Source organism: Dipodomys merriami, unplaced genomic scaffold (assembly GCF_024711535.1).
Source record: "Dipodomys merriami isolate MVZ:Mamm:240054 unplaced genomic scaffold, mDipMer1.0.p SCAF_103, whole genome shotgun sequence".
NCBI lineage: Eukaryota > Metazoa > Chordata > Mammalia > Rodentia > Heteromyidae > Dipodomys > Dipodomys merriami.
The window spans coordinates 587,729-615,721 of NW_027202305.1; the positions used below are offsets into that span (position 1 = coordinate 587,729).

Here is a 27,993-nt window from a genome sequence, read left to right on the forward strand (position 1 = left end):
CACCACGGACCCGGGGCAGGAATGAGAAGAGTTAGAAAGAAGCACCCTAGGGTCTGGCTGTCCATAGGCCCTTCATTTCCTTGGGAGGAGGGGCTCGCCACAGTGCCATCCTTCCTTTGAGCAGCTACAGAACTTCGGGAGCCCTGTGGATCTCAGAGGGGACGGCCACAGCCCTGCACGGCAGGGCTCTACCTTCTACCCACAGGCCTTAGGCTCAGCAGCTTGGAGGAAACCAGCAACACCAGGCAGAGGGTCACCTGACCAGGACTGGCACTAAGAATCAATGATTCAAGGGAGACTCCCTCTGAGTGGGTTGTGCCTGTGTCTCTGAGGAAGCAGCTCCAGTCAGAAACTTAGTCAGAACCTGGGGTTGCGTTTGCTGTCACCAGGAGTGGCTGGAGACACGGTGTTTCCTGGGGCGCCGTGGGCCAGCCGGTTCCTCACGGTGGGGTCAGCACTATTGGAGTGTCTAGAAACCACACTGACCGTGGTGACCAACATCCATCCATAGGAGCCCAGGGAGCAGGCCTCTTAAGGAACATCCTCACTGCCTTTGGGAACTTGGTCTGCAGCTCTCAGCGGCATTTACACATTTACCTTCTCAACCGTCCAGCAGGAAGGGGCTCAAAGGTGGGAGGGGCACAGGGCCGGAGGAAGTGGCTTTGATAGAGGTCAGCTGAGCTGATGGATGCTGTGGGGCCAGCTGGGCCCAATCAGAGATGGTGAGTCAAAGTGAAGGATCCTCAGCCTAGGATCTTCCAAAAATACACACCACAAAGCAAAACAAGCTGGGGCCCCCCGGAAGTCCCAGACCTCATCTTTGTATACACTGGGGATACCCTCCGCTTGGAGGATAACCTAGATATCAGCACCCGCAGGCCTTGGGCAGGGAGGCGAGCGGACTGCACAACATCACCCCTGGCTTCTGCGGTCACCAGTGTCCTGCGGCCTTCCTGGCTGCCACGTCCCCCACGTGGGCCACGGTGACCTCTGCCATCATAAAAGCCACACAACCAGAGCAAGAGCCAGGGAAAAGCAGGTGCCTTACCGCGATCAGGGCTGAGTTCCGCTGGTCCCCGGAGGTCGAAGCTGGCCGCTGCTGCTGGTCGCCGTTAATCCCAGTGTTGCCACTGTTGAGCGGGTGCTGCTGGCGACGGAGGTGGTCGGACGCGGGCGACGGGCCGGCCCGGGGCGGCGCGGGGCCCGGGGGCGCCGGGGGCGCGGCGGGGGCCGCCCTGGCGTGCTTGCCCGCCCGCCTGGGCCCCTGGCCGTGCTGCACCAGGCTCAGGAGCTGCAGGGTGCTCTCCCGCTCCCGGTCCGAGCTCTCGGCCCGGCCTCGCTCGTAGCGGCCTTCGCAGCTCAGGTGGTGCTGGCGGCACACGGCGATGCGCGCCCGCAGGCGCTCCACGATGGCGCTGTGCACGCGTGGGGTGACCGGGGTGACCGGGCCCCCCCCGAGGAGCCCCGCCCCGGGGACGCCCCCCAGCCCGCCCGCGGGCGCCTGCGGGGGCGCCGTGTCCCCCATCCCGCCGGGCGGGCTGGCGGCCTGGGGGCTCCTGCGGGCTGGGGCCCTCGGATCCGCGTCGGCCGGGGGCGCGCAGCAGGGCTACATGGACGGGGTCTGCGGAAGCCGGCCGGGGCGTCCGGGAAGGGCAGGAGCCACGCGCGGGGGTGAGCTGGAAACGAGCCCCAGGAGCTTATTCCGAGGCACCTGACAGCTCTGGAGAAGTTGGGCCGAGTTGGGAGCCAGCGGGGACCGGCCGAGCGCAGGGCCTGGGGTTGGCTCAGGATCCCAGGGCGTCCAGCAAGACCCAGCAGGGGACCCCGGGGGCCCGGGCCAGCCGCCTCGCCCCCTTCTTTGTGGCCGTCTGGGCTGGTCTAGGGAACCAGCAGCCAGTCCTCACTTTTCCAAACCGTGGCCTTCAGAATTTTTTTTTCAAATCAGTGTTCAAAATATGCCACATCCAGGAGCTGCTCTCGGTGTTTGATTCTTCCTCCCTCGCCCCGTTGTCTTCCAAGAGGAGACAGCTCTCAGTCCTCAGCACTGTCAGTAATTGGACTTTGGCACCAGGCTTTTCCCCCCTCAGCTAATCCAATCACCGGTAAAAAATTCTCATTCCTCTACGGTTTCTAGCCTCAAAGGAAAGCAATCCGAAGTGGTGAACCACTGAGAGAGAGCCGTCAACACATTTTTTTTCTTTCCTGCTTAAGATTCTTATTTCTATCCCCAGCTCTATTCTAACACAGTAGCAAGAGAGACAAACTCTTCTGAGAGTAATTTACAAAAGATGGTCAAACTTACAAACTTCCAGCAAATTGCCCGGAGTCCTGTCCAGCCACTTTTCTGTCCACTTTTGTACACTCCATCCCGGCCAGTGGTTGTGAGGGTCTGGACTCGCAATCAGCAATGTGATTCTATCTCTTGTAATGCTCCGCTTTATAAATGGAAAAGGAAAAAAAAAAAGTAGCTTGTATTTTCCTTTCTCTTTCTCAGAGGCTGTTGTTAGGCGCTTTGCTGACACTGGCTGCCGCCCGAAGTCACAGCAACACACTGGCTTTCATTGTGCTCCGATAGGAAAGGGAGAGGGAGAGGGAGAGGGGGAGAGAGAGGGAGAGAGACAGAGGGAGAGGGAGAGGAGAGAGCGAGCCAGCAAGCTGCAGATGGGGGGGGTGCTCGAGGCTCCCTGGTGGAAGGCTGGTGCCACTGCTCTGAGTGAGTAATCTGCCAGGCCTGCGGAAAGAGGAAGGCAGAGGGCCTCCCAGTGGCCAGGAGGTGAATCCCAAAGCCTGTGCCTCTCAACCACCCCCTCACCTCAGCCTGGCCTTGGTCACGAGGGGAAGACTGGGGAAATTCCCCAACCTCTATGCAACCATTTCACCAGCTCTAAAAAGCTAAGAAATTCCCAGCCAGGGGATGTATTTTCCCTTCCAGGCCTGCATCACAGCCCCCCTGAGGACAGGATGCTCATTTTTCAATATGCAGTGAATGACACCACTGAGCGCACTCGCTGGGCTCACACTGGGAAGGGCTCATTAGTACGGTAAGGAGCTTGGTGGGTTAGTCCTCAGAGCTGTGAAAGAGGAGAAATAAGTGCTGTCCACTGAAGGTACCATACCTGCCTTCCTAAGTGTCTTTGGCTAAGTCCATCTGGTAGTCACAAGCAATCCAGTAGGGAAAATAAAATACTTTATGAGGATGGTATTGCTAGAAGGAAAAAAAAGACTTTGAAATTCAATCATCTATGACAAAACCAAATGCAAGGTTGTTATCAAGGTGTTTGGTTTTCTATGTAATAAAGAAGTTTAATAACAACACAAATCAAGTATCTCTCATGCAAATATTTAACCCCCTACTGATGATCCTTCCTGAAACAAATTTCATGTCAACGACACAGTTCTGCCTGTCATGATCAATTATGGAACATAAACTGAGGTGAATATAAAGTCTGAACCAAAATAAGCCCGACATTCTAATTTGGAAGTCATTTGGACTCCATCAATGGAGTTTTATTAATTTAAATCAACTCTAATATTTTGGTAATATGACCCTGCTTCAAAAGGAACTATAGATGAGAATGAACTAAATCAATGGGCACACTTCAAGATTACCTGTGTTCACAGTTTAATCTGCCATAGTCTGGCCTGCTTTTACATATATCTCAGAATCTGTAGTGTTAGCTTGGAAACAGTAATAACTATACTCAGACAGAATACAGGCATGAAAAATGTTTCAGATTTTGGAGTTTTTCAGGTTTTGGAAAATTAACAGCCTTCACCAGCTGAACATCCTTATTACAAAAATCCAACATGCTCTAAAATGCATGTCACCTCTCAAAAAGTTTCAGATTTTGCCAGCTATTTAGGAAGATCAATAGTTCAAGGTCAGCTTTGGCACTTTTAGTAAGAGTCTCTCTTAAAAACAACAAAAAAGGGCTGGGGTATGGGTCAAGGAAAACACTTGACCAGCATACAAGAGGCCTTGGGTTTAATGTTCAGTGTCAAAGACGAAGGCGGAAAAAAAGACAACCACATTCCAATCTTGGCATAAAAAATTACATTTAATCAGGTGTCATCACAGCTAGTGGCTCAGGCCGGTAATCTTACTTGAAGGTTGAGAGCAAGAAGCTAACTAACAGCCAAACTCTTATGGCAAGGTCGCTGGACTGAATGACACATTGAGGTTTCTTCCATGGCTCACTGATTTAGATGACAGTAGACAAACAAAATTAGAGGAGTTTATTTAATATTGCCAAAAGATAATACACAGATGTGGACAGGGATTCAGTAATAAATACATATAGATGTTAGTTTAATTATATTTTGTTACAATATATTTTTCCAAAATGTAAAGGGCATAACACATTCATTTGATAGTCGTGTCTTATAGAGGCATTGCTATGTAACTTTAAAATATAGTTGTTGGGTTAAAAATTATAAATCTTATGTTTTTCATGTACAGCAGATAAGTTTTATTAGACTGTAGAGTGCCATCTCTCTTGGACTTTACATGAGCAAATATTTTGCCATGAAGATACACATAAAATATATAAATGTCACATGATACAGAGAAACATGATCTTCATATTTACAGGAAAGTATAAGATCTTCTTCAAAGGAAATGGGCTACAACTCAAACTTCTCATCTTGAAAGTTATCCGCAAAATCGAGATACTTCTGAAGTTGACCATATTTCTGCACATACAATAGAAAAGCTTGTTATTTGACTTAAAACAGTGAAGATAAATTAGCCTTTCCAAAACTACATACACAAACAGGAACAAATCTATTTCATGTTTGTAACAAAATTCATTTTATTTAAATGATTAGGAGCTAAATTTCAAATAAGGATTTCTAAGTCACAGCATTGGAAAGAAATCAAACAGTACTATTATTCATTTCATGACTGTCTTAAGGTGATAATTTTCCAGTACCATCCTTATGTACAAATGCAGTAACTTTGAAAAAGAGTTCAGAAGAGGAGCCACAAGTAGTTGAGACCAGGAAAAACTGGCTTTTAAAGGGTTCTGAGTAACAAGATTTGGTAGGCAAAACATTAGTGCCGAAGATTTCTGCATAAAACAGTTCATCAACATTGACATGCCAGGGATGTATGAATCTGGAGAGTTGAGTTCTCCTAGAGAAAGGTTAGGTCACACCAACGACACCAAGTATAAAAGCATGAGATGCTAGGCTAACGAGTTGAGCAGTGATTTGACAAATAATGAGATACTTCGAAGTAATGAGATACTTTGATACTGTAAGTAACTAATATGATCTGAGGAAAGTATTAAGTAAACTAGAGGATGTGTGAGGCCCTCAATTTAAACCCTAGCACCACCACTTCCCCTGGCCCCACCCCTCCCCCTCACACACAAGGGAAAGAACAAAATAATAGACTTAGCAAACCACTTAGCAACTAATTATAGAACCTAGGGCAATAAATTGAGCTGTCCTGTTGCCTAGGATGGCTTAAATGCCAAATGCCAAATGCCAAATTTGAATGACGACAATGAAGATGAAGGATAATGAACCAGGTAGAACAAGCTAAGGATTCAAGGGTGATACAGAGATTTCAAGGTGAGTAGGTAGAAAACCTCAGGGTTTTTCCACAGGAAGACTGGAGGAGCAAAAAAGATACAGTGAGTTCTGTTTGGGACATACAGAGTTCAAAGTGCTTACTTACATTGAGATTAAATGCTCTAATGGTTTCTTGACTCGTGAATTCTGGGGGTCTATTCCCAAGAAATAGAAGATCTCAATGACCAAGAATTTCGTGATGACAGGGACACAGAAGGGGTGTGTTTCCTCTCTAGGCAAGGCCATAAAACCCTTTTGTATATTCTCAAGATCTTAAGATTCCAACCCATGTCAGAGACTACTTAGGCATTCCCTGGCCTAGATACTGATATCATTAGATATCAGTAAAGTGCTTTAGGACTAGAAACCCAGACTTTAAAAGTTTGAGTGTTTTATGCTCTTGTATCATAATATTTACATTGTTTTTCTCATTTATTAAGTTCATTTTGGAAAATGAAAATCTATCCGTTATACTATAAAAGGAAGTTAAATCTCTCAGCGTTATTACAATAATAGCCAACATTAATTGGCAACTTTCTAATTCTAGGTCCTATACTAAAATGCCTGAAGTGTATTATTTATCTCCACAACCAAAACCTAATTAATATTTAGTTCACATTTACAGATGAGATTTAGAAAAATAATTTAATTGTCTCCAAATTCTACTACTAGAAAGTGGTAGCACACATACATGAACACATGCTTTTACATTACAGCATACACTCTGTGTTTTAAAGGGTAGGAGGGAGACAACTTTGCAGCGCACATATGTGAATGCATACTTATACCTTATAGCACACCATTTCTAAAGGGTAGGAGGGGTGATAGCTTTGGTGAGAAAAAAAAAACACAAAAGGGAAAGTAAAACACAAAAGGCAGTTAGCATTACGCAGCCATTTTTCTCTGCCTAAAGTCGCAGCTCCCATAGTTCTTCATAGACATTAAGGGAGTTTGGGTCTTATTTTAATAATGAAGATTATCCCTTACCAGATGGACCTACTGATAAAAATAGCTGAGATTATGGGAATGCAGTGAGAAAGAAGTCAGAACATAAAAGGAATCAGGAGTCTCTAGTCTGAGGTAGCAGACTGGACCCACAAAGGAATCCTGGAAAAGGGGTCAAAACCTAGTGCAACAGGTACTAGTAAGCTGCGGTTCTCATATTTGCTTCACCAACGAATCAATCACGGGCACATGTGGCTCACACCTATAATCCTAGTTACTCAGGAGGCTGAGATCTGAGGATCATGGTTCAAATCCAGCCCTGGCAGGAAAGTCCATGAGACTCTTATCTCCAATTAACTAAAAAACCAGAAGTGACACTGTGGCTCAAAGTGGTAGAGTGCTAGCCTTGAGCAAAAGAGCTCTGGGACAGCACTCAGGCCCTGAGTTCAAGCCCCACAACCAACCAAAAAAAAAATCAATGTCTTCATTGGTGCATAACACCCTATATATTTATGTTTCTTCTTTGACAAGCTTCTAGGCAGTTCTGATGGTTAAGGGCAAGGTTTTGAGAAACATCAATTGAAGGTAAGGAAAAAAGGGAAAAGAAGTTTCGATGAAGAAATTAGAAGACTAAGGAAAATGATAGGTTTCTGATTACAATGTAAAGTCCTTATTTGTGTAGAAATGTGCTTAAAATGTATTCAAACACAATTGTAAGCCAACTTGGGTGCTTCTGTTGGAGTTTTCTTCACTTCTGGTGTTCATGTGTCCCTAGTCCATAGGAACTTTTGTCCTCCTCCTCCTCCTCTTTCCAGTACCAATAATCTTTCTTCAACTGCCAGGACTCCATCTGCTTATTTTTCTCTTTCTTTTTCCTTTGGAACTCAGAGCTTTGGACTTGTTAGTTAAATATTCCACCACATGAGCTGTGCCTCTAGCCTTCTACTTTCTCCTTAATGAAAACATTTGTTAGCATGTTTCCAAAGGTATTTTAGAATAAGATACATAGTATATGTCTTATATATTTCAATTTTATTACAATTCTCCTATTGTTTTTCTGTGTGTGTGTGTGTGTGTGTGTGTGTGTGTGTGTGTGTGTGTGTGTGTGTGTGTGTGTGTGTGTGTGTGTGTGTGTGTGTGTGTGTGTGTGTGTGTGTGTGTGTGTGTGTGTGTGTGTGTGTGTGTGTGTGTGTGTGTGTGTGTGTGTGTGTGCGTGCCATCCCTGGAGCTTGAATTCAGGGCCTAGGGAATATCCCTGAGTTTTTTTTTTTCTCAAGGCTAGTGCTCTGCCATTTGAGCCACAGCTCCACTTCTGGCTTTTTGCTAGTTTACTAGAGATAAGAGTGTCACAGACTTTCCTGCTTGGGCTCGCTTCAAACTGTGACCCTAGGATCTCATTCTCCTGAGTAGCTAGGATTACAGGCATGACCCATCAGTGCCTGGCTCACTTGTTCTTTTCTTATATTTGAGTGATTCTATATTCCTTTAATGCAATTAGATTAAAAACATGAAAACCTAGTTCAGTGAATAGAAGGAAGAACAAAAATGAAGCCTGCTTGGCAGGTTTGAGGGAAGGTGGCTGAGATACTATGTGATAGTACAGGGAAATGCTCAGTAAAGATAAAGGAAAAAGCAAAATGTCAAGGACAAGCTGAGAGCAGAAAGACAAGCACAAATGATCTGTGTGAGGCATAGCTGAGAGGTGCATTCAGATGCCAGAGTCCAGGCATGATGAGGGGACACTGCAGGGGTCACCATGGCCACCTGACCGCAGCCAGGAAACCAGCCTGCATCAGGAGCACAGGCAGCCTACGTGCCGTTACTTCGGGGCTCATCAGAGACACAGAGACAGTGAGGGCGAGGATGTCAGACACTGTGGGACAACGTTTGAGATTCATCACAGTCCTTATAGGTTTATGGTAGATATAAATTTCATGATTTCTAGGAACTAGTTTAAGAAAGTCATCTGCTTAGTTTTTAAAGTGAGAGGAATCTCAGAAAACGAAGCTCTTATTTTTGTGAAAGAATGTACACAATACTTTACACATGTGTGCTGTGATGTGCCTTCACTGCTTAATGTTTAGTGAATGCAACGTTCATGACATTTACCTGTGTTCGCTCAGGAATATTTTTGTTATTTCAGATCCCAGCTATTGTCCCTAACCTTGTTAAGCTTTCTTTAAAGTACATGATTCAGAAATGCCTTTTGTTTTTTCCTTCAAGAAGTTTAATGTTTCCTATATATAATAGTAATACTATGTAAATTATGCATAGTCTTTTTTCTACATGTATCACTCTATCCTTGATAAATGTGGCTTACCAGGCTGGGGTGCAGCTCGGTGGCATCATACGTACTTAGCCCTGAGTTCAATTTGGCATTGGGAAACAAAGCAAATTTACAAATGTAATATAGCAATATGTTTTCTAATTCCATTAGAGGGTTGGCAGTTCTTAATGGCATCAATAAAAGCACTTATGAATTCAACAACTAAGAAAATGAAGACAGAGCTACTGGATAAGTGGATGGCTCTTCCCTAAGGCAAATGTAAAGGCACAGAGAAGGTGGGGGGGAGGAGGTGGGGGGGGCAGTATCGAGCATTTGGAATCAGAGAACTGGAAGCAAAGCAAACGACACTAGAGAAAAAGACTAGAGAAAGACTAGGGGGTTGAGATGCCATGAGCAGACAAAACCACCAGTGGTGGTGGGAGGTGACAAGACAACTGCTTAAAGTTGTACCCTCCTCTCTCCCAGGAGGCCTGGGCTGCACACAACAGGTGCAGGTTAACCTGTCCCAGGTGAAATGTTCTTTCTTCCCATTCCTCGGATAGTATCTGCTAAACTCTCTTGCCTTTTCTCCTCTTCTTTTACACATTTCCCTATGAGATAGAAGTGAAGCATGGGCTCTCAAATGAGGTTTTCCTTTCCTTTTTAAAGATTAAATACCTAAGTTGCTCAAATATCTATGACTTGAATCTTATACATCCATTAAGCTAGCCTCATTTTAGAAACTGCCATCCTATTAGCATTCTTGGCATACACCATAGACATCTGTAAAAGCTCTGTGAGCAGACCAGAGCTTATGAGCTGCCAGTTGATCTTCAGTTAGTTCTCCTCACTGCTCAGCCCATGTCCCCCAGGAGAGGTTGTGGGTGGCATCTGAACTGGCAGTGGAGATCCTGTCCTCAGTGGTACCAGGTGCTTCTTCCCTCTCAGGTTGTAAGAACTGTTGTAAAGCGGACACAAATCCCACATGTTGTCAAAGATAATCAGGGGACTTCATATATGTGTAAGGACCTTGTGTAATTGAAAAGGCACAGAAGAACAGTATTTTTGTTAAGATTTTATCTATAGTTCAGGGTTAGACAATGGTAAGCATGAAAGGAATGAGTGGAAGAGGGAAAGTTCAAAAACAAGAGAGGAGACCCTGGCATGTCACTGTTGCGAATTCACTTGTGTCCTTCTGCTCATTAAACTAGGCTCCAGGGTCCACAGAAGGAGGTGGTTCTTTGGTTTTACCTCTTTAATCCAGCCACTTTCTTCTGACTGACTGAAAATTCTTTCCACGGTTTCTTTAACCTGTTCATCCTCAACGTCTTCTGTATTTGCCAGGAAGCAACATTTTTGGTACAGCTTGAATTTAAAATGTTTCAGTTTATGATAAATTTTGGTGCGGTTGGCACAAATTCTGCCAACAGTAAATACCTAACACAAAAAATAGACATAATAATCTTACATATGAAGGGTATAACACAATAATGAATTATTACATTTTCTTTACTATTACAATCGAATAAATACATTATTAACTTTCTTACCTGTTTCTTTAATAGCTTCTTTGTCTTTAATTTACAGAATCAGTCAACAAAAACTTTGCATCTGCTATGCTCAAGTACTGTAGTGGATACTGGATAAGTGAAGGACCTATTACCTGCATTAGGGAGCTTACAGTCTTGGGAGAAAATAAATTATAAAACAATGTACCTAAAGCCATGTAAAAAGTGATACATAAAAGATATAAGTAAAAGCAGTATTTAACCTAAACAGGGAGGATCAACTTCCTCAAGCTGGTGATTCTTGAAAATAGTAAAGGTTTGGAAAGAAGAGAAAATGGCAGAAAGATGGACACCATGGAACAAGAGAAAGAATGCCAAGTACCACATGTATATATTACTGTGTTAAAATCTCTGGATTATGATAATATCCTAAGAATAAGCAACAAGCAAAACTAAAACTCTTTACCAATGTTAAGTATGGTAATTTTTAACTGATTTCCTCAAAACATGTGTAGTATAAAAAATAAATTGGTGTTTAAGCATATTTGTTGTGCCAATGTATCATATGTGAATATCACATAAATATCTGCTAGCTAGAATTTTAATTTTATATGTTTAAACAAAGTAGGATTATAAAATTGAAAACCTTCTTTTTTATAGCATTAATCAACCAGAACATGTTTTCACAATGTTATCCACACCCATAGCTAAGCTAGGAAGAAAGCATTATTGACTGCCCAAACCAAGTCAATTTAACCTACAGTATTTCTCTTACTGTAGAAAAGACCTCAGAAGGGGTCTGAATATTATGAAGTTATCAACTATAATGTCATGTAGCAGCCTAAAGAAAGATGTGAACTTCTTGCTAACATATGTACTTTGTTTATGCTTAATTAAGTTCACTAACAGGTGATACTTTCACAAATCCAGTACAAGTACTACAGTGTAGTTTTTAATATTTGTGGAACTTGTTCTGTGACAAAAAAGCTAGACTTTGGGCTGGGAAGGTAGCTCAGTGGTAGAGCGCTTGCCTTGCATGCATGAGGCCCTGGGTTCGATTCCCCAGCACCACATAAGCAAAAAGAAAAAAAAAAAAGCTAGACTTCACACAGGTGATAGTCAATAGATGAGCCAAGAGTACATTGCAAAAGCAAATTTAAGTTACAGTGATTAGCAACTCATGTTTGATGCATTTTCTTATGAGTATGGTATTTTGGACATGTTCACATGCTTTTCTAAACCCCCAAAAGTTGTAGAAAATATGTTTCAATTTCTTTTCATGATTCTATGCCTATTTTTCTTGCTTTTTAGATCATTAGAAATAATCAAGTATTAGTATACTTTGCTTTTTTACTACATTAGCTTTTCCATTTCAACATTATCAAACCAGAATTGGTATTAAGTGATACCTCAGCACTTCAACTGGCAGTATGTCCCACTTTGATAAAAATGACACCACAATTGTTGCAGTGGCTATGAGAGGACCCCGTGTATCTCCATTTCTGCCATTTCTCCTCCTCCTCCTCCTCCTCCTCCTCCTCCTCCTCCGCCTCCTCCTCCTCCTCCTCCTCCTCCTCCTCCTCCTCCTCCTCCTCCTCCTCCTCCTCCTCCGCCTCCTCCTCCTCCTCCGCCTCCTCCTCCTCCTCCATCTCCTCCTCCTCCTCCTCCTCTTTTGCTTATCTAGGCTTGGGTGCTGTCCCTAGGCTCCTTTTTTTCCCCCCACTTGAGCCACAGTGCCACTTCTGGCTTTTTCTGTGATTAACTGGAGAGGAGTCTCACAGACTTCCCTGCCTGGGCTGGCTTTGAACCTTGATCCTCAGATCTCAGCCTCCTGAGTAGCCAGGATGACAGGGGTGAGCCATTGGCACTCAGCCAATATGATTCTTCTTTATCATATAAACTGATAGGCAAGGAACAAGGCAGCTTATACTGCAATATTCCATTTGTTTAAAGTACTATAAATAGCCAAAAAGAATCCCTATCCTGAGTAGTTTCCTTAAAATTTCCACATATGTATATGGAGGCTGCTTCTAATCGCCTAAGTATATTTCTGTACACTAATAAAACAATTACAGCAAGAATGGATCAAATAAGTGCTATGTGATAAGCAATGTGAAACACGAACTACTAACCCACTACTCAGGGTTGGCCTGGTCCCGTGAACCAACAAATCTGAGAGTAATGGGGTCACATCAGTTGTCAGTGTGAACCGAGCAACCCTGCATATCTAGAAATCAGACATGGAGCTGAACACACACCAAAATTTTCCTAAGGCTAAAGATGCTGAGTGGCGGGGCCATAGACAGAATCTTAGTTGTAATTTATGAAGTCTGTCTTATGGACATGTCAATCAACACTGCTCACCCAGGCAAGACAACTGGACAGAACTGCATTATGCAGATTTGGCAGTATCCAGTTAGCTAAGGATATTCTCAACCAGTCAGCAACTTGAGGGAGTTAAGGATTTGTATGAAAGAGGAAGATGGGATGAAGTCTGTTTCCTGTGTTAGATCTCCAGATATTCCACAGTGCAGCAGACAGGAGTGCCACAGACAACAGAGAAGACTCCTCCTTCCTCCAGCTCTGCTTGTGACATGCACATACTGTGTAAGGCTGGCCACTTCCTCAAATTTGCAACCTCTTTCCTCAGGTTAGAGGAGGCTGAAGGAGTCCAGGCAGATTCTGGGCAGTTGACTCAAGATCCGTAGTTTTCTCAGCTGACTTTCAGTCTCACACCTCTCTGTCCTCCAGGTAACTCAGGTGTCCCCACTCTGGAGATCCAAGGCCTCTCTTTTCAGCACCCTACCTCACACTGCTGTAATGAAATGACTCATTCACCATAATCACACTTTCCAACAGTGTATTATTTCTTTCAAAGACATGAGGTGAAAAGTTTTTTCATTAGACAAATTCAGTTAAGGAATTTCTTCACAGTACTGACTGCACCTTAAAAAAGAACTCAATTTAATCCCAGGGTATCAGCTTTATGTACCTGCAGCAGCACTTCAAAATGGAAAATTCATTCAGTTATTTTTGCTTTTAGGTTATTTTTTTACTGTCTTTCCCTGGCCAGACTGAGAATATCTCCCACATAACTGGGATTCTAACTATGAACTACTAGATTCATTGCAATAGGGTCTTACTTTTTAGCCTGGCTAACTTGAACTCTGATCCTTTCATCTTGCCTCACAAGTAGCTGTAGTAACAGGCATAAGCCTCAAAGCTTAGCTCTTAAAATAGATTTTAATAAGTGATTATTCCCTTAGCAGGGTGCCGGTGACTCACACCTGTAATCTAGCTACTCAGGAGGCTGAGATCTGGGATTCAATCCCAGATCTGAGGCTGGAATCTGAGCCAGTCAGGGCAGGAAAGTCTGTGAGACTCATCTCTAATTAACTACCAGAAAACCAGAAGTGGTACTGTGGCTCAAGTGGTAGAGCACTAGCCTTGAGCTGAAGAGCACAGGGACAGCATCCAGACCCAGAGTTCAAGCCCCACGATGGACCCCCAAAAAATTCACTAAAAATACAATTTGACATTAAAAAATCATATTGCATTGTTTGCAAAGAAATAGAAGAACCTGGACAAAATTAGGTTAAGTGAATTAAGTTAGGCCAAGAGAGACAAAGGTTACATGTTTTTGCTCATATGTGGAAGCTAGAATTAGTTGGTTTTTGTTTTTGGTTTTTTTTGTCGGTTGTGGGGCTTGAACTCTGGGCCTGGGTGCTGTCCCTCTGCTCTTCAGCTCAAGGCTAGAGCTCTACCACTTGAGCCACAGTACCACTTCCAGTTTTCTGAGTGGTTTATTGGAGATAAGAGTCTCATGGTCTTTCCTGCCCAGGCTGGCTTTGAACCGTAGTCCCCAGATCTCAGTCTCCTGAGTAGCTAGGATTACAGGTGTGAGCCACGGGCACCCAGCCTAGAATTAGTTTATTAAATATGTAAATAAGTATACTGGATGGTACACAAATGTATTAACTAAAATATGGTAGATTCAGGACAGAACTCAAACAATGTAATTCCTTAGAAAGGCAAAATCATAATTCAACAAATCAAATACCAAGAAATAGGTACTTGAAAAGGTTGGGGTAATGTCAAGGGTTAGGAGGTAGACAAATGAAGAGAAAAAGTGGGAGAGAATATGTCAATAAATCTCCTACAAAATTAGGAAAAGTGAGAGAAGGCATGGGTTGGGAGGGACGAGTGAGCATGTGGAAAGGGGTGACACTGATCAAGATGCACTGTATGAATAAACTGCTGAATGGCAACTCCTTTGTGCAACTACTAAATGATAATAAAAATACTTGTAAAAGAATGTCAGTCACACTTGCTTAATATACAATAGGTTAGTTTACATACATCCAGTTTTTACACAAAGGATAATTTTTTTGTTTTTGTTTTCTGATGATCAGAACATTTTTTAAATTGAGATTAGGTAACTACATAAATTTCACATTATTGTGGAATAGTGATACTTAGTTAAAGTCACAAACACACACATTTTAACCTTCACAAGGCAAATTGTCATTCTCATGGTCTAAAGGATAATGTTTATACTGCTTATTACTTTACCTTCACTATGCTTTCACAATAATTGTAAATATTAATAGCAATAATGATATTATTTTAATGGCTATATTTTATCCTGACACATAATGTTGATATATTGTAGAGTATTATACTGCTACCATGGATTGTTTCCAAATTTTTAGTATATCAATGCTTATAATAATTCAATGACCTTCACAAAGACATCATTTGCTTTTACTGAATTTATTTACATAGGACAAACTTATAGGTACTGCCTATATATAGCTTTGTGTCTCTTGTGATATATAGCTATCCAGATAAATCTTACCTTTTCTTCTAGTAATACTATTTTCTATATGTTTACTGGTCTCACTGTAATATTGACAATGTTGCATTTTATAAATTGAGCATGAAACATTTTGCTACATTAAGGCTATGAACCTACATTTTAAGATAATTTCACTTAAATAGGGAATAAGCATTCATTCATTAATTTAATGTTTATATTTTCTATTGTGTGATTAGTGTACTAATATCCTTTGCTCTTATTTCATGTGATCCATTTCGCTTTTTAAATATTTGAACCAATTATTGTATATAGAGTCTTTTTGCTTCACAGGATTGGTAGAGCTATGAAAATCATTTTTAAACCCTACCTTCTTCGCTAGGAAGAGGTGCAAATCCCTGAAGTACTAAATCACTTTTGATAAGATTCTACATGTGTTATTCAATGAACATCGTAGAGCAGCTTTGAAAGAGCGGGAAATGTACATCTGCTATGCTGAGAAAGACTTACATTAAAAATATTAACTGAATTCCTTATGCCTACATACATTTTCTAAGTGATACTTTTATACTCTTACTGCCCAGAGGATGTGACCAACTATATCGCACAGTAGAACTGAGAAATCATACTACCTCATTTAGTAGAGGAATTTAAATAAATAGTATTTCCACCACCTAATAACAGGAAAGATTTAGAGATAACTCTGGTTTCTTTCCTATTCATCCATCCTCCATCCTCCATGCATATGCAAAGGAAATGCTTGATACTAACACATCTGTTTTTACAAGTGCAGCATTCTTATAAAGGCTAAAGGTAAGTAGAAGTGCTATCTGCCATTCCTGTTGTCTTGTACTGCTCTTGTATACCAATTACTTACTCATTCACAATTAAGACCTCCTTGTGGAAATGCTGGCTGCTATGCACTCTGACATACTCCAGATAGTCAGAAAGCTTTCTCATGTTAGGACGAGTCATCCTCAATTATTTACCTGCAGTCTACTAGTATTGTAGATCATATCACATCAACGTTTTCATTGGGTCCAGTTCTTGTTTGGCAACTGTGGCTCCCTGCCCAGTGACCTCCTCCTCACCACCCTCCATCTGTGCACCCCTTTTCCCATGACAGGAGAAATGTACAGAAAAATGTTACTTCAGTGCGTGAGTGAGGAAGAATGTGCTATGTAAGACATACTTTTCATATTAAAATCATACCTTCTCTCCTTGTACTCTTTTCACTATTTGTGAATATTACTGAGGACTCCCTATGCAAACTTATGAACTTAACGTTTCTAAGTACTGAAAACTGACACTAGAGAATGGAATACCTGCTGATCATGTGACATGAAATCATCTGTCTCCATGGTCCTGGGGTTGTACTGCTTTCCTGACAAGTGCACAGAGTACCTGCAGTGACGATGTAGCCCACATGCCTGACAGGTACAGTTCTCAGCATTCTTCTGACTGATATTTACAGAAGAATAATTTTCAACTCGCTCCTGAAAACAAAAATTTAAGATAAAATAAGAATCTAGCCAAAATAAAATATATCTTAGTGGGAAGAAATATAAAAGCAAAACTCACTCATATTTCTTACTTTAATACAGAGCATACAGTAAATGTGTTATTAAATTTAAGAAACAGATTTTTAATCTTGGATAGTAAGTGAAAAGGAACTAGACTGGGAAGAATAACTTTTATCTCTCTCATACTTATGAGTTACTGCTAAGTAGTGTTGATACACATTGAAATGCTGATTTCTACATGTCTTCTACTGATGGAGTCTAATAGCTGAACTTAACAATGAATAAACAAACCCAGCAAATACACGGCATGCACAAATAAGCTGCATGGGCGGTGGAGTTATTGTGACCAAGGATTTCTGCCTACACTTGGGGTCTGTACCAGCCACTACCTTGGCAGTTAGCAGTGGAGTGGGTTTTGCTGTAGCATTTGATGTGCACATAATGAATACACTGTTAGCATAATTATTAATCCATACTCACATCCTCCACTAGCCAGACAATAATTACCTATCCAAAAATACTGATAGATTCTTTCCCACATGGTGATTCAAAACATGGTTTTCCTTCTGTTCTTCATATTTCTCCTGCTTATAGCTCCTCCAGACATGGCCCCTTAGAGGCTGAGATTCAGGTATCTTAAGGTGACTAGCTACTTTCTGCCTCTGTGGTACTCAGTGAAGCTCTGCCCCAGGTAACAGCTGTCAGCTTGGCTTCCTGAATGACTACAGCAAACAGAGCACTTTTGATGATTCCTACTGGACATACTGACAAATACATTTTGCTGGGATAAATGATTGAGATTTTGGAAGTGTTGACTCTGTCATATTATTTCTTTGTGTTCAGCAGTAGAACTAGCTTATCCTAAGATATTACAGAGTCACCTGTATCTCTAATCACCCTGTGTAGTTCACAAATACTGTTCCAGCATGAGTTTGTCCAAACTCTCTATAACCTATCATAGTACAGGAAAGCATACTATGACCTAGAGCATGGTTCTTGAGGTTTCTTGGACTGTTTCTTAAATACTGGTCTATGTAATTACCAACAATGGAACCTTATGTTACTTAATTTTTCTAAATTATATTTTCATCATTTTTAGCATAGTAGAAATAATGGTGACTTCCTCATGTGTTACTTCATAGAATAAATAACACAATTTACATATAATTCTTGGCAAAAGTCGCATGTTCTATAAATATATACTGTTATCTTTTCCCCTTTCTTCCCTAGTACTGGGCTTTGAACACAGGGCATTGAACTTTGCTGACAAGTGTTCTACTACTTAAGCTATAACCTATGATCTTTTTGCTTTCATTTTCAAATATTCTGTTTTTTTTTTTTTTTACCTTGACTATGATCTTTTTACCTAAGTGTCTTGTCCAGTTGGAATTAACAGACTTATAACTCTATATCTGGTTTGCTTGTTGAGATGGAGTCTGCTAATTTTTCCTCCAGCTGACTTTGGACTGCAATCTCTACAGCCCAAGGAGATAGGATTACAAGTATGCACCACCACATCCAGTCCTACTGCTTTTCTATTAAGAAAACAATTTATACTACATTATAAGAGCTGTGGTACACCTTTTATGCTCCAAGTAAGTACACATTTCCCTTTAAACTGATAAATATTCTATCTGAGGAAGAAACTTAGGCTTAAGAGGTTTAATAATGTACCAAATCAAAAAGCTTTATATGGTAGCCATTCTTCAACTTGAAGTCTTGTGATTCTGTGATTGCATAGATGTCTCTTAAACCTAGCAATTTACAGCTAATTTACCACCAGTGAATTCAAAGCTGAATTGGATGAAATGTGCCCCACTCTCAGGCCCTTTGTACTTGTTATTGTTTGAATAAAGTCTCCAGCTTTTGGCTGGTGTCAGCCTCCTTGAACCACTAAGCCCTAGAGATGTTCTAAACTTATTTATCATCCAGCAATACTTAACTATCAGATAAATTCATGTGTATGATCAAAACAATGATAGCCTTTAAGGCAGGTGAGGAGAAATACGCTGACAAATGTCAGTGCTTTGGAAGACTAGGTCTGTTGAGGCCATCTCCCCAAAGTGCATGAGAGTCACAGAGTGCATACCTTGTATTGTTCTTTCCATCGACTTCTAGAAACTAAGTTCTCTAGACGAGGCTGAATAAAGCGATCATCCAAATAGTGAAGAGATGTCAACATTTCTTTTGCATATGATTTTTGCCTGGTACCATCTGCCAGGGGATTGGTAACAGTAATAAAAACAATCATTCTGTCCATATGAAAAATTGGATCAATTGAATATTTAAAGACCTTTTCCTAGAGTGTTAGGAAGATACTTGGTCAGAAATACTTAAGTTACAAAAAAAATGAAAATTTCATTTCTCCAGAATACAAGGGAACTTTACATTATTTTCTGATAATAAAAAGTCAGATATAAAAGGTTGGCAAGTTATCTTGTATTCTCTCACACAAAGTTGGCATGGGTTGACCACTGAATTCCAGGTCAAAGTTCTGAATCAGCTCCATTCCACAGATCCAGTGGTGACTTCGTGTGCCAACAAAGCAGAACTTTCCTTTAGCTGGTTATTTTCCTCATTCTCCTTTGGTATGCCACGCTCGCTTCTGCCTTCCTGATTTGGTTCATACTATATTCTCTATTTATAAACATCTGTCATGGTCTGTGAAGTTATGCCTTGTTTCCTGCCATTTTTGAAATTTTACTAATGAATCTAATAAGTGTTTTTTTTTTAATTGCCACAAAGTCACACATCAGCATGGCTTTACCAAGCCTTGATGTCTGGTACATACTTACCTGAACTCATTTTTCCACCCTGTCTCAGAACTCATTCCACTCTAGCTCTGCAGGCCTTCTAAGTCATTCCTGAATACCAGGAACTCTTCCCTGGGGGGGGATCTCAGTTTTTGCTGTCCCTATATGCTGTATGACTTATTCCTTCACTTCGGGTTTCTATTTAAAGTTAGCCCTGAGAGACATTCTTTGATCAATCTTCCATGGCATAGATTTCAGCTCCCCTTACTCCATAGCCTTCCCCCACAGCACAGACTTTTCTGTAGTAAATGAATTATATTCATTTTACATGAAAGCATAAAATGGCATGGAAGTGAAATTCCAAAAACTCGAGAGAAACTGGGCCAGCACATGAGTTCTGAGCATTACTGTTTTAGGAGTTTATTTCTTCAAATTCATGGAAAGCTCTTCTGGGTCATGAATCTGTTCATGTTCTTATTTTTTACTTATCTCAAATGAAAAACCCACTGAACTTTTCACTCAAATCTATTATTGGTGTGGTGCATCCTAGAAGAAACAACTGGTAAGTTTTAAGAATGGCTCTCCTTGATTTTGTTTAAGCTAATTTTAAAAGTGATGGTTTAAAAATTAGGAAAAAAACAAATTTTAATGTTTCATTTATACTGCAAACTTACCGTACAATGTTCCCAGAAAAGATTCATCTAAAGCGTTGATCAGAAGAGCCTTCACAACTCTTTCAAAGTGAGAATAGTGATCACTGAAAGAATCTGAAATTAATTTAAAATAAATGCTAGGATCAAGCAGACAAAGCACACCTGAATAGAAATGATCAGTGCTAGGAAACTGGGAGTATCAGCAGCAGAATCAGCTGACTCAGCCTGTAGCTGCCTTGGAGACTTGGTGCACTAAGCAAATCTCTATCTTCCAAATTTACTTGCTTCTAGTGCAGTTTTCAGATATTATTTTAAATGTCCCCAAGGTTGCTAAGGGAAAACTTATTAGGAACATTAGAAATCAGAATTGTGATACACTTATATGTGCTATTGTGAACTTGGCATACTTTTGAAGTTTCTCAGTATCAGATGATTGTTCTGATGTGATTAGTGGTAATAGTAATGAATGTAACATTTTAAAAATCATACAGCAAAATTCATACCAGAAATTTGAAGATCTGCATAACACACTCTGTCTTTTCCAAATGACTACATTAGTGTTACAAAATTAAACATGGACAGAAGGCCCAATCAAACTCAACACAGACCAATGGACTACAAGGTGAGCACCAAACATTGGCTCACATGGCTTCAGATTCCATATTATGACTAACTTAAAATCATTTGTCAGCTTTTGGTGTATCGTTAAATTAGAATATCCATTATCATTTTAAAGATAGCTATTAAACTATTCTTCCCTTTTCTTGCTAGCTATCTATGTGAGAATATCTACAATTATTCTGAGAATGCTAAGAGGGTGATAGGTTTGAATATGATAAGTTATCATATGTCTTGTATGAATCTAGCACAATAAAGCCCCTAAAAACTGTTACAAATTTAAAAAATATTCTCAAAACACCCCTCCCCTTTTTCAGCTCCCTATCTGTCTGAAAACTGTTTGCATATACTTGAACAAACCAGCACGTCACAACAGACTAAATGCAAAGCAAGTGTAAGAATCTAGCCACCTCTTATGGTAAACAAAAGATGGTTCATTAGGCTTCTGTGGCTCATGTCTGTAAACATAGCTACTGAGGAGGCTGAGACTTGGACGATCATGTTTCAAAGCTAGCCCAAGCAGAAAAGTCTCTGAAACTTTATCTCCAATTAACCAGCAAAATGTCAGATTGGAGGCAGGGATCAATTGGTAGAGTCAAGAGCCAGAAAGCTGAGGGAAAGAGCAAGGCCCTGCGTTCAAGCTTCAGTACTGCCAAAAACAAGGTCTAGAATTGCAAAACAATATTTTTAGAAAATATAGTTTTTATTCTTTCATGGAATGTTGTTGCTGTATTTTAAATAAAGAAATTATGTTTCAAATTGTATTTCTACAGTGGTAAATGTTGACAGAGATACTAGAAATAAAGACTAGTTGGGGTTAATATATTTTTAGATTGAAAGCATTTCTGAGAGCACTGGAATAACTGTGAGCCTCACACATTTAAGATACCTGAAAAATGTTAAAAAGTTGACTTGCTTATTTGATATATAAATTTGACCAAGTTAAAAAATGTTCTTGATATTTAACTTACAAAGAGAATCCTGTTTTACTAATTTCAGTTGTGATATAGTTGATTTTTCTCCTTGTTCATTTTTATACTCTCTGTCACCCTCTTCATCCTGTACTACGAAATCATCAATAATATAATCATCTCCTTCTTCATATTCAGAATTGTCTTCCTTTTCATCCTCTTCCTCATCATCCTCGTTATCACTTGGGCAAGATTCTTTTTCAGAGTCCTAATTAAGATAAATGCTTCAGTAAATTGGGCCAGAATGGATATAAGTCTGAAAGGTTAAATCTGTGAATAAAAGAAATCCACAAAATTAGCACATATTTTTAAGATTAAAATTAGAGAATTTTGTCATGTTGAATGGCAAACTTATTAGGAAGATTATGCTTCAGTTAAGTGGTATAAAATGTTTAAGATAGACATTAAGAATGTAAGCATTTAAGAAGAGGAAAGACCAGAGAACAACAGCCTTTCAATTTAAAAAAGTGAGAAACTGAGGCTTATAATAAAACAAGACTATTAGGAACAACCATGCAATTAAACATGTTCAGGGGTATTTTATTAACTGATAAATTCTAGACTTGCTGAAGAGAGAATCTAGTACTTTGGCAATTATAAAAATTAAATAAGTTTAAGTAAAAATTTAAAAACAACAATAATACTACCAACAAAATACAACACACCTCAAAATCTCTACCACTACTGTATCTCTGGTGAGACCTTTGTTTTGCGAGTTCTTTCAACTTCTGAAGTTGTCCTCGCTTTCGGGCAGCTAATGACTTTTCAGGGTTTTCTGGCTCCATTTCCACGGAGGAGCAGTCATCCTCCACCACTCGACGTGGACATTTAATGCCTACTTTTCTAACTAGAACATCACTGTCCTCACTTTCATTGCTGTCATACATCGTAGAGGCTATCCGTTTTCTCTTTCCTCGTTTGACACATTCTTCATCTAAATCCTCCTCTAAGATCTGTTCACTGTGCTTGTGGAGATCCTCCTCCTCTTGACTCAGAGGCTTGTCATGACCTAGTAAGTCAGTAAGTTTTGTTTTGTTCGTTTCTTCTTCAAATGTTGAGCCACTGCCGGTGTAAATGAGGTTACTGTTGCTTCTTTCACTTTCAACTTTGGTCAACGCAAGTTCTCTTTCATTTGCTTTTGTTTTATTATCAAGATGTTCCTCACTACTATCAAGCTCTTCGTTATTATCAACACTTTCCTCACTATCCAGATCATCGTCACTACCCAACTCCTCATCATCGTCACATAACTGTGAGATACTTCTCTTAGTCCGCCGCCAGTCAATTCGAGATTTTTGTTCAGGCACTTGAGTTTTAGAACGTTTCCTTGTTTCATGTCTTCTAACATGTACCATTTTCATGAAAGCTTCTACAAAATAAAGTTATAGAAATATAATAGATTGTACCAATGAATTAATATATGGCAAACATCATCTTTATATGATTTTATTGAATGATCCACAAAGGTAAAATTACATGAAATATCTGGGTAAGATATCTGAAGTTATTATAAATATAAAATTATAAACCATTATACAAATAATTACTCAACATCTATGAAACAATGACATGAATATTTTCCAACTTGTGCTATGTTGTATTGAAAGGGATACAAAGAAAAAGCATGTTCCTGGGACCTTCAGAAAATAAATACTTATATGTAAAACGAAAGTAAAAACAAGAAAAATTCAAGGTATTCATTTGGTACAAAATGAATGATAAAAATAACAGCAATTAAAATATGAACATGCAAGAATATTAATAGGCCAAGCCCTTCACAAAATATTTATAGTTGAAAGATTGATTATGTTTGGAAAGAGAGAGTAAAGGAAAAAGTAATTTCAGGAAGGTAAAAACAGTAAAAACAAAGTGTTTGGTGTTGATAACAAACATTTTATGATCAGTAAATGAGGCTGAAAAACTATGGATGGAAAACAAACAAAAACGAAACTTCAGGCTCAAAACGGGAGACAGGAATAGAAAAGTAGAATGAGGTATCCAAGGTGATCATCCTTTAGGCAAAGGTGGATTTTGAGTAGCAAACTGACATGAATTATAAAGAATCACTTTGCATGAGGAAAGTTGTAAAGTAGCAACTGACATGAGGCAGCAGTGAAAAGTGAAAGATAACCTATCCAGTCTGATGATAGCCTCTCTGTACCTTAGCAAGCTGGCAGTAGGGTTAGATATGGTACAATCCAACAGAAAATTTACTAACAATCCAATCGTGTAGTCAAGTAGAAAAACAAGAACGTTTCATGGTGAAGCAGAGATGATATTGGAAGAAAACCAAATGCTGTCAGTTTCTGATGTTAAAAAAGGGTGATTTCCATTAAAATGATCCCAAGTATATAATAAAGGAGCAATCAAGAGATAGGTAAGATAATTAGAAAATCAGAATCACTTCTGGTTGCTATGGACTAGAAGTGTGGTCATGATGTAATGAGGCTGATCTTATACATGCGTGTAAGGGCTTATAGAATTTAGCCATTAGCTCCCTGCAATGAAACAACCACATGAGTCTGATCATTTCAGTATTTCTACCATGTACAGAACATTCCTGGAATTTTCTATAAATGACAGCATAAAACCCCCACAGAAATGAAAAATAAAAATCTAAGGGTATGTATGTAGACTATTAGCAGTTTCCAACTATTATTAAGGACATTCATAAACACATGAGACACACTTTGAAAGAAATGCCAAAACTTGGAAGTTAATTTTTTTTTTGAGCAGTGAGGTATTGCTGGACCAGGTTTATAAAAAAGATGATTGCTTGGAATAGGAAAGATACTTCTGATTAAATTGTATAAATCCTGGTATATTTATAAGCCAATGTCTCTGTTTATGATGGTAACAACTCTAAAAGTCAGAACAGTAGTTGTAACACTATACGCTAGAAATGATGTTTATGGTGTGGACAATAAATGCTACAATAACCTAATAGCAATATTAACAATTCTAGTCACTAGGCACAAGAGTCTGTTACCTGCATTATAGTTTGGTTGCATCTTGAAGAAGGCTTATATTAAAACCAATGAAGGTGAAAAAAACATCAGAGATGTGTGGTTACTTTTTAAAAAAAAATTCCTATGTTACTGATGGATGTATTCTTTACAATATGTCCACTGAGTTTCTGAAAAGATGGTGTTTCTTAGAATAGAAACTAGATAGGTTAGGGAACTTATAATTTGAAGGCATACAGTACAAATAAGTATTTGTAAGCAAATACGTTAAATTTGAATAAACCAATTATGAGCATGTCATGAGTCATTACACTGTAATAAGCCTTTCTTCTAAACATGTTTGGAATTGAGAGAAATAATGAAAAAACACTAAAGATGATGAATGACAAAGATGGTTTTGATAGACTGAAGCAAACATGGACAGTAAGAAATAATGTGAAAAGCTGATTTTATTAGGATCCAAAATAGATTTACACATACCAGATGACTTAAAAAGATAACACCCTCAGCTGGGCACAGGTGGCGCATGCCTATAATCCTAGCTTCTCAGGAGGCTGAGATCTGAATCACAGTTTGAAGCCAGCCTGGGTAGGAAGGTCTGTGAGATCCTTATTACCAATTAATCACCAGAAAACTGGAAGTGGCGCTGTGGCTCAAGTGAAAGGATGCTAGTCTTGAGCAAAAGAGCTCAGGGATAGTGCTCAGATGTTGAGTTCAAGCCCCACAGCCACAACCAAAACCAAAAACCCAAAAAGATGTTCAGAAAGTTATAATGTTATTTCTAGGACAATGGTAGAAAAAGATGATCACACTATTAAGAAGACTGATGTCTGTACGTATTAAGAAATACAAGGGCTGGGGATGTGGCTTACTGGTAGAGAGCTTGCCATGAGGCTCTGGGTTTAATTCCTCACTACCACATAAATAAAAAATTATTTTAAAAATTAAAAAAATTCATTAAAAAGAAATTGCCTAATTTTTTGTTTACTTTCATAGTTATTCATACTTATTCTTAAATCCTGACAATAATCCTCCAAGGAACATACCATTTGTTTTCACTTATAAATATCAAAGGCAAGGACATGGAGTATAAATGATTTACCCAAGATCACAATGCTTGCTAGTGAGAGCAGGTCTCCTGACTCCCCATCCAGTACGACACAATGACTGCTGCCAATATATTTGTATAGGTAGTAAAGATTAAGCCTTTAAAATATTTTAATATCTTATTCCTTGCTAAATTTTACTTTCAGAAAATAACCATAAAATTGGTCTGGAGTTTACAAATATGCTTTTCCTATCATGTTACCAACTGAATTTTAGTACAGATGAACTAGGACACTTTTGTAAATTATTCATTCATTAGGCAAGAAAAGAATGTGTAAAAGAGAGGAATATTTGCAGACTTCCCTCCACTATCTTACGGATGATACTAATTAGAAAATTTAAGGGATGGCCCAATGAGGTCAAAAGTAAAGATTTTAGAGAAAGGCAGACTTTGATGAAAAAATATTTATTTTGAAAAACTGCAGAATTTCAGTGCTTGAGACAACATATATTTATTTTAAATAAATGATTTTATTTGGTCAATCAAAAAATTGCCAGCATTTCAACTTCAAAACTATCAATAAGGTAAAAAAAAATCTGTTATTGCAAGGGGAAATACAAACGTAGTCGACTCCTATTGATAAATTCTGGGTCTCTTTACTATATTAGACTGGGTTGGGAAGAATGAGGGCAGAGGAAAGAGGAACGAACCTGGAGAGAGATGAGCATGGAAGGCTATCTTTAGGATTTACTCAGAAAAAGCATCTATGCAAATGCATGCAATTCCTATGTATGTTCAGCATACACTCAGTTTCTTGAAATGAGACTTTTATTCTGTAATAATACCTTGCCGTTAGATAAAAACCAGAAAGCAATAAGTGAATAGAGAAGATCAATACTATCACCATTTCATGATTGCTTAGAAGTTGAGATACACATAATACAGGTATGATTCCTGCCAGCGAATGGAAATTAAAAGCCAAAATTCATTCCCATCAATTGCGTTCCTTGTCTCACAGTACTGGAATTCTACAACTAAAAGAAGGGACTGTGATGATGTCACCTGAGTTTCTCCCCAGAACACCCTTTCAACACCCTTTCCTCCAGATCTTCATTCATTAATATGTTCTCCAGAAGAGAGAAAGCCGGCCGTGTGAGCGAGCAGGGGACGGTGTTCACGGACACTACCTGGAGGTCAGCGGAGCCCTAGACTAGCTCAAATGTCACCCGTGTTCTTAAGACATTTCCCCTCCTCGATGTTTTCTGTCATAAAGGGGCTTGGGAGGGATCAAGAAAGGGCTCAGATGAATGTCCGGTGGCCTTTCTGGGGAAGTGGCCGGCAGCAGCCCGCCGCGCAGCCAGGTGGGGTTCGGCTCCAGGGCTGTCACCTGGCTGGAGCTGACCCGGTCCCTCCCCCACTGCCCGGGCCAGGACACCGGCCACCAACCGGGGTCCGCTCCCGAGACCCCCGCCACCCGGCGCCCCGGGAACCCCCCCTGGACCGGCCCGGCTCTGCCCGCCCCGACGCCGGAGGGTCCGGGCCAGGGAACAACCCGGAACGGGCGGCGAGGGCCGCGCCCGGCACGGCACGGCGGGCGGCAGAGGCCGGAACCCGCTCTCCAGGCCGCGCTCCTCCCCACCGCAGCGCGGAGACCGGCGCGCGTCCCCACTGCCCGGCGGCCGGGCCGAGGGGCCGAGCGGGGCCGAGGGGCGCAGAGCGGGGCCGAGGGGCCGAGCGGGGCCGAGGGGCGCAGAGCGGGGCCGAGGGGCCGAGCGGGGCCGAGGGGCCGAGCGGGGCCGAGGGAGGGGCGCAGAGCGGGGCCGAGGGGCCGAGCGGGGCCGAGGGAGGGGCGCAGAGCGGGGCCGAGGGGCCGAGCGGGGCCGAGGGGCCGAGCGGGGCCGAGGGGCCGAGCGGGGCCGAGGGGCGCAGAGCGGGGCCGAGGGGCGCAGAGCGGGGCCGAGGGAGGGGCAGAGCGGGGCCGAGGGGCAGAGCGGGGCCGAGGGAGGGGCAGAGCGGGGCCGAGGGGCAGAGCGGGGCCGAGGGGCAGAGCGGGGCCGAGGGGCAGAGCGGGGCCGAGGGGCAGAGCGGGGCCGAGGGGCAGAGCGGGGCCGAGGGGCAGAGCGGGGCCGAGGGCGCGGCGTCCCTGCCAGCCCGTCGTACCTCACTGGCGCCCGCCGGGAGACGCGGTCCTCGCCCTCGGCTGTCAGGCCGCGCCGCGCTCCGCCCTCGGCCCTCGGCTGTCTGTCAGGCCGCGCCGCCCTCGGCCCTCGGCTGTCTGTCAGGCCGCGCCGCCCTCGGCCCTCGGCTGTCTGTCAGGCCGCGCCGCCCTCGGCCCTCGGCTGTCTGTCA

The 27,993-nt window shown here is 41.3% G+C and overlaps 2 protein-coding genes across 3 annotated transcripts in view; both read right to left on the minus strand.

The window, feature by feature from the left end:
• The window catches only part of LOC138809797 (mastermind-like protein 2), a 226,718-nt gene extending 223,515 nt beyond the window's left edge, over positions 1-3,203 (minus strand). The window contains exons 1-2 of one of the 2 annotated variants that reach the window (XM_069996786.1): positions 3,117-3,203; positions 1,049-2,435 (exon numbers count right to left, since the gene is read on the minus strand). In XM_069996786.1, coding sequence (XP_069852887.1) covers positions 1,049-1,525 — 477 coding nt within the window. In that variant the 5' untranslated portion in view covers positions 1,526-2,435; positions 3,117-3,203. Of the gene's footprint in view, positions 1-1,048; positions 2,663-3,116 lie in introns of those variants that run through there. The other variant, XM_069996776.1, reaches the window with a different exon arrangement.
• An 850-nt stretch (positions 3,204-4,053) lies between these two features.
• On the minus strand, positions 4,054-27,952 carry LOC138809806 (coiled-coil domain-containing protein 82-like). The gene is made up of 8 exons (XM_069996795.1): positions 27,805-27,952; positions 22,296-22,999; positions 21,631-21,838; positions 20,063-20,155; positions 18,725-18,849; positions 16,438-16,608; positions 10,040-10,225; positions 4,054-4,692 (listed from the first exon to the last, which is right to left on the minus strand). Exons 2-8 carry the CDS (start codon positions 22,989-22,991, stop codon positions 4,624-4,626), a joined length of 1,548 nt encoding a protein of 515 aa, XP_069852896.1. The 5' UTR covers positions 22,992-22,999; positions 27,805-27,952; the 3' UTR covers positions 4,054-4,623.
• Positions 27,953-27,993: the final 41 nt, after the last annotated feature.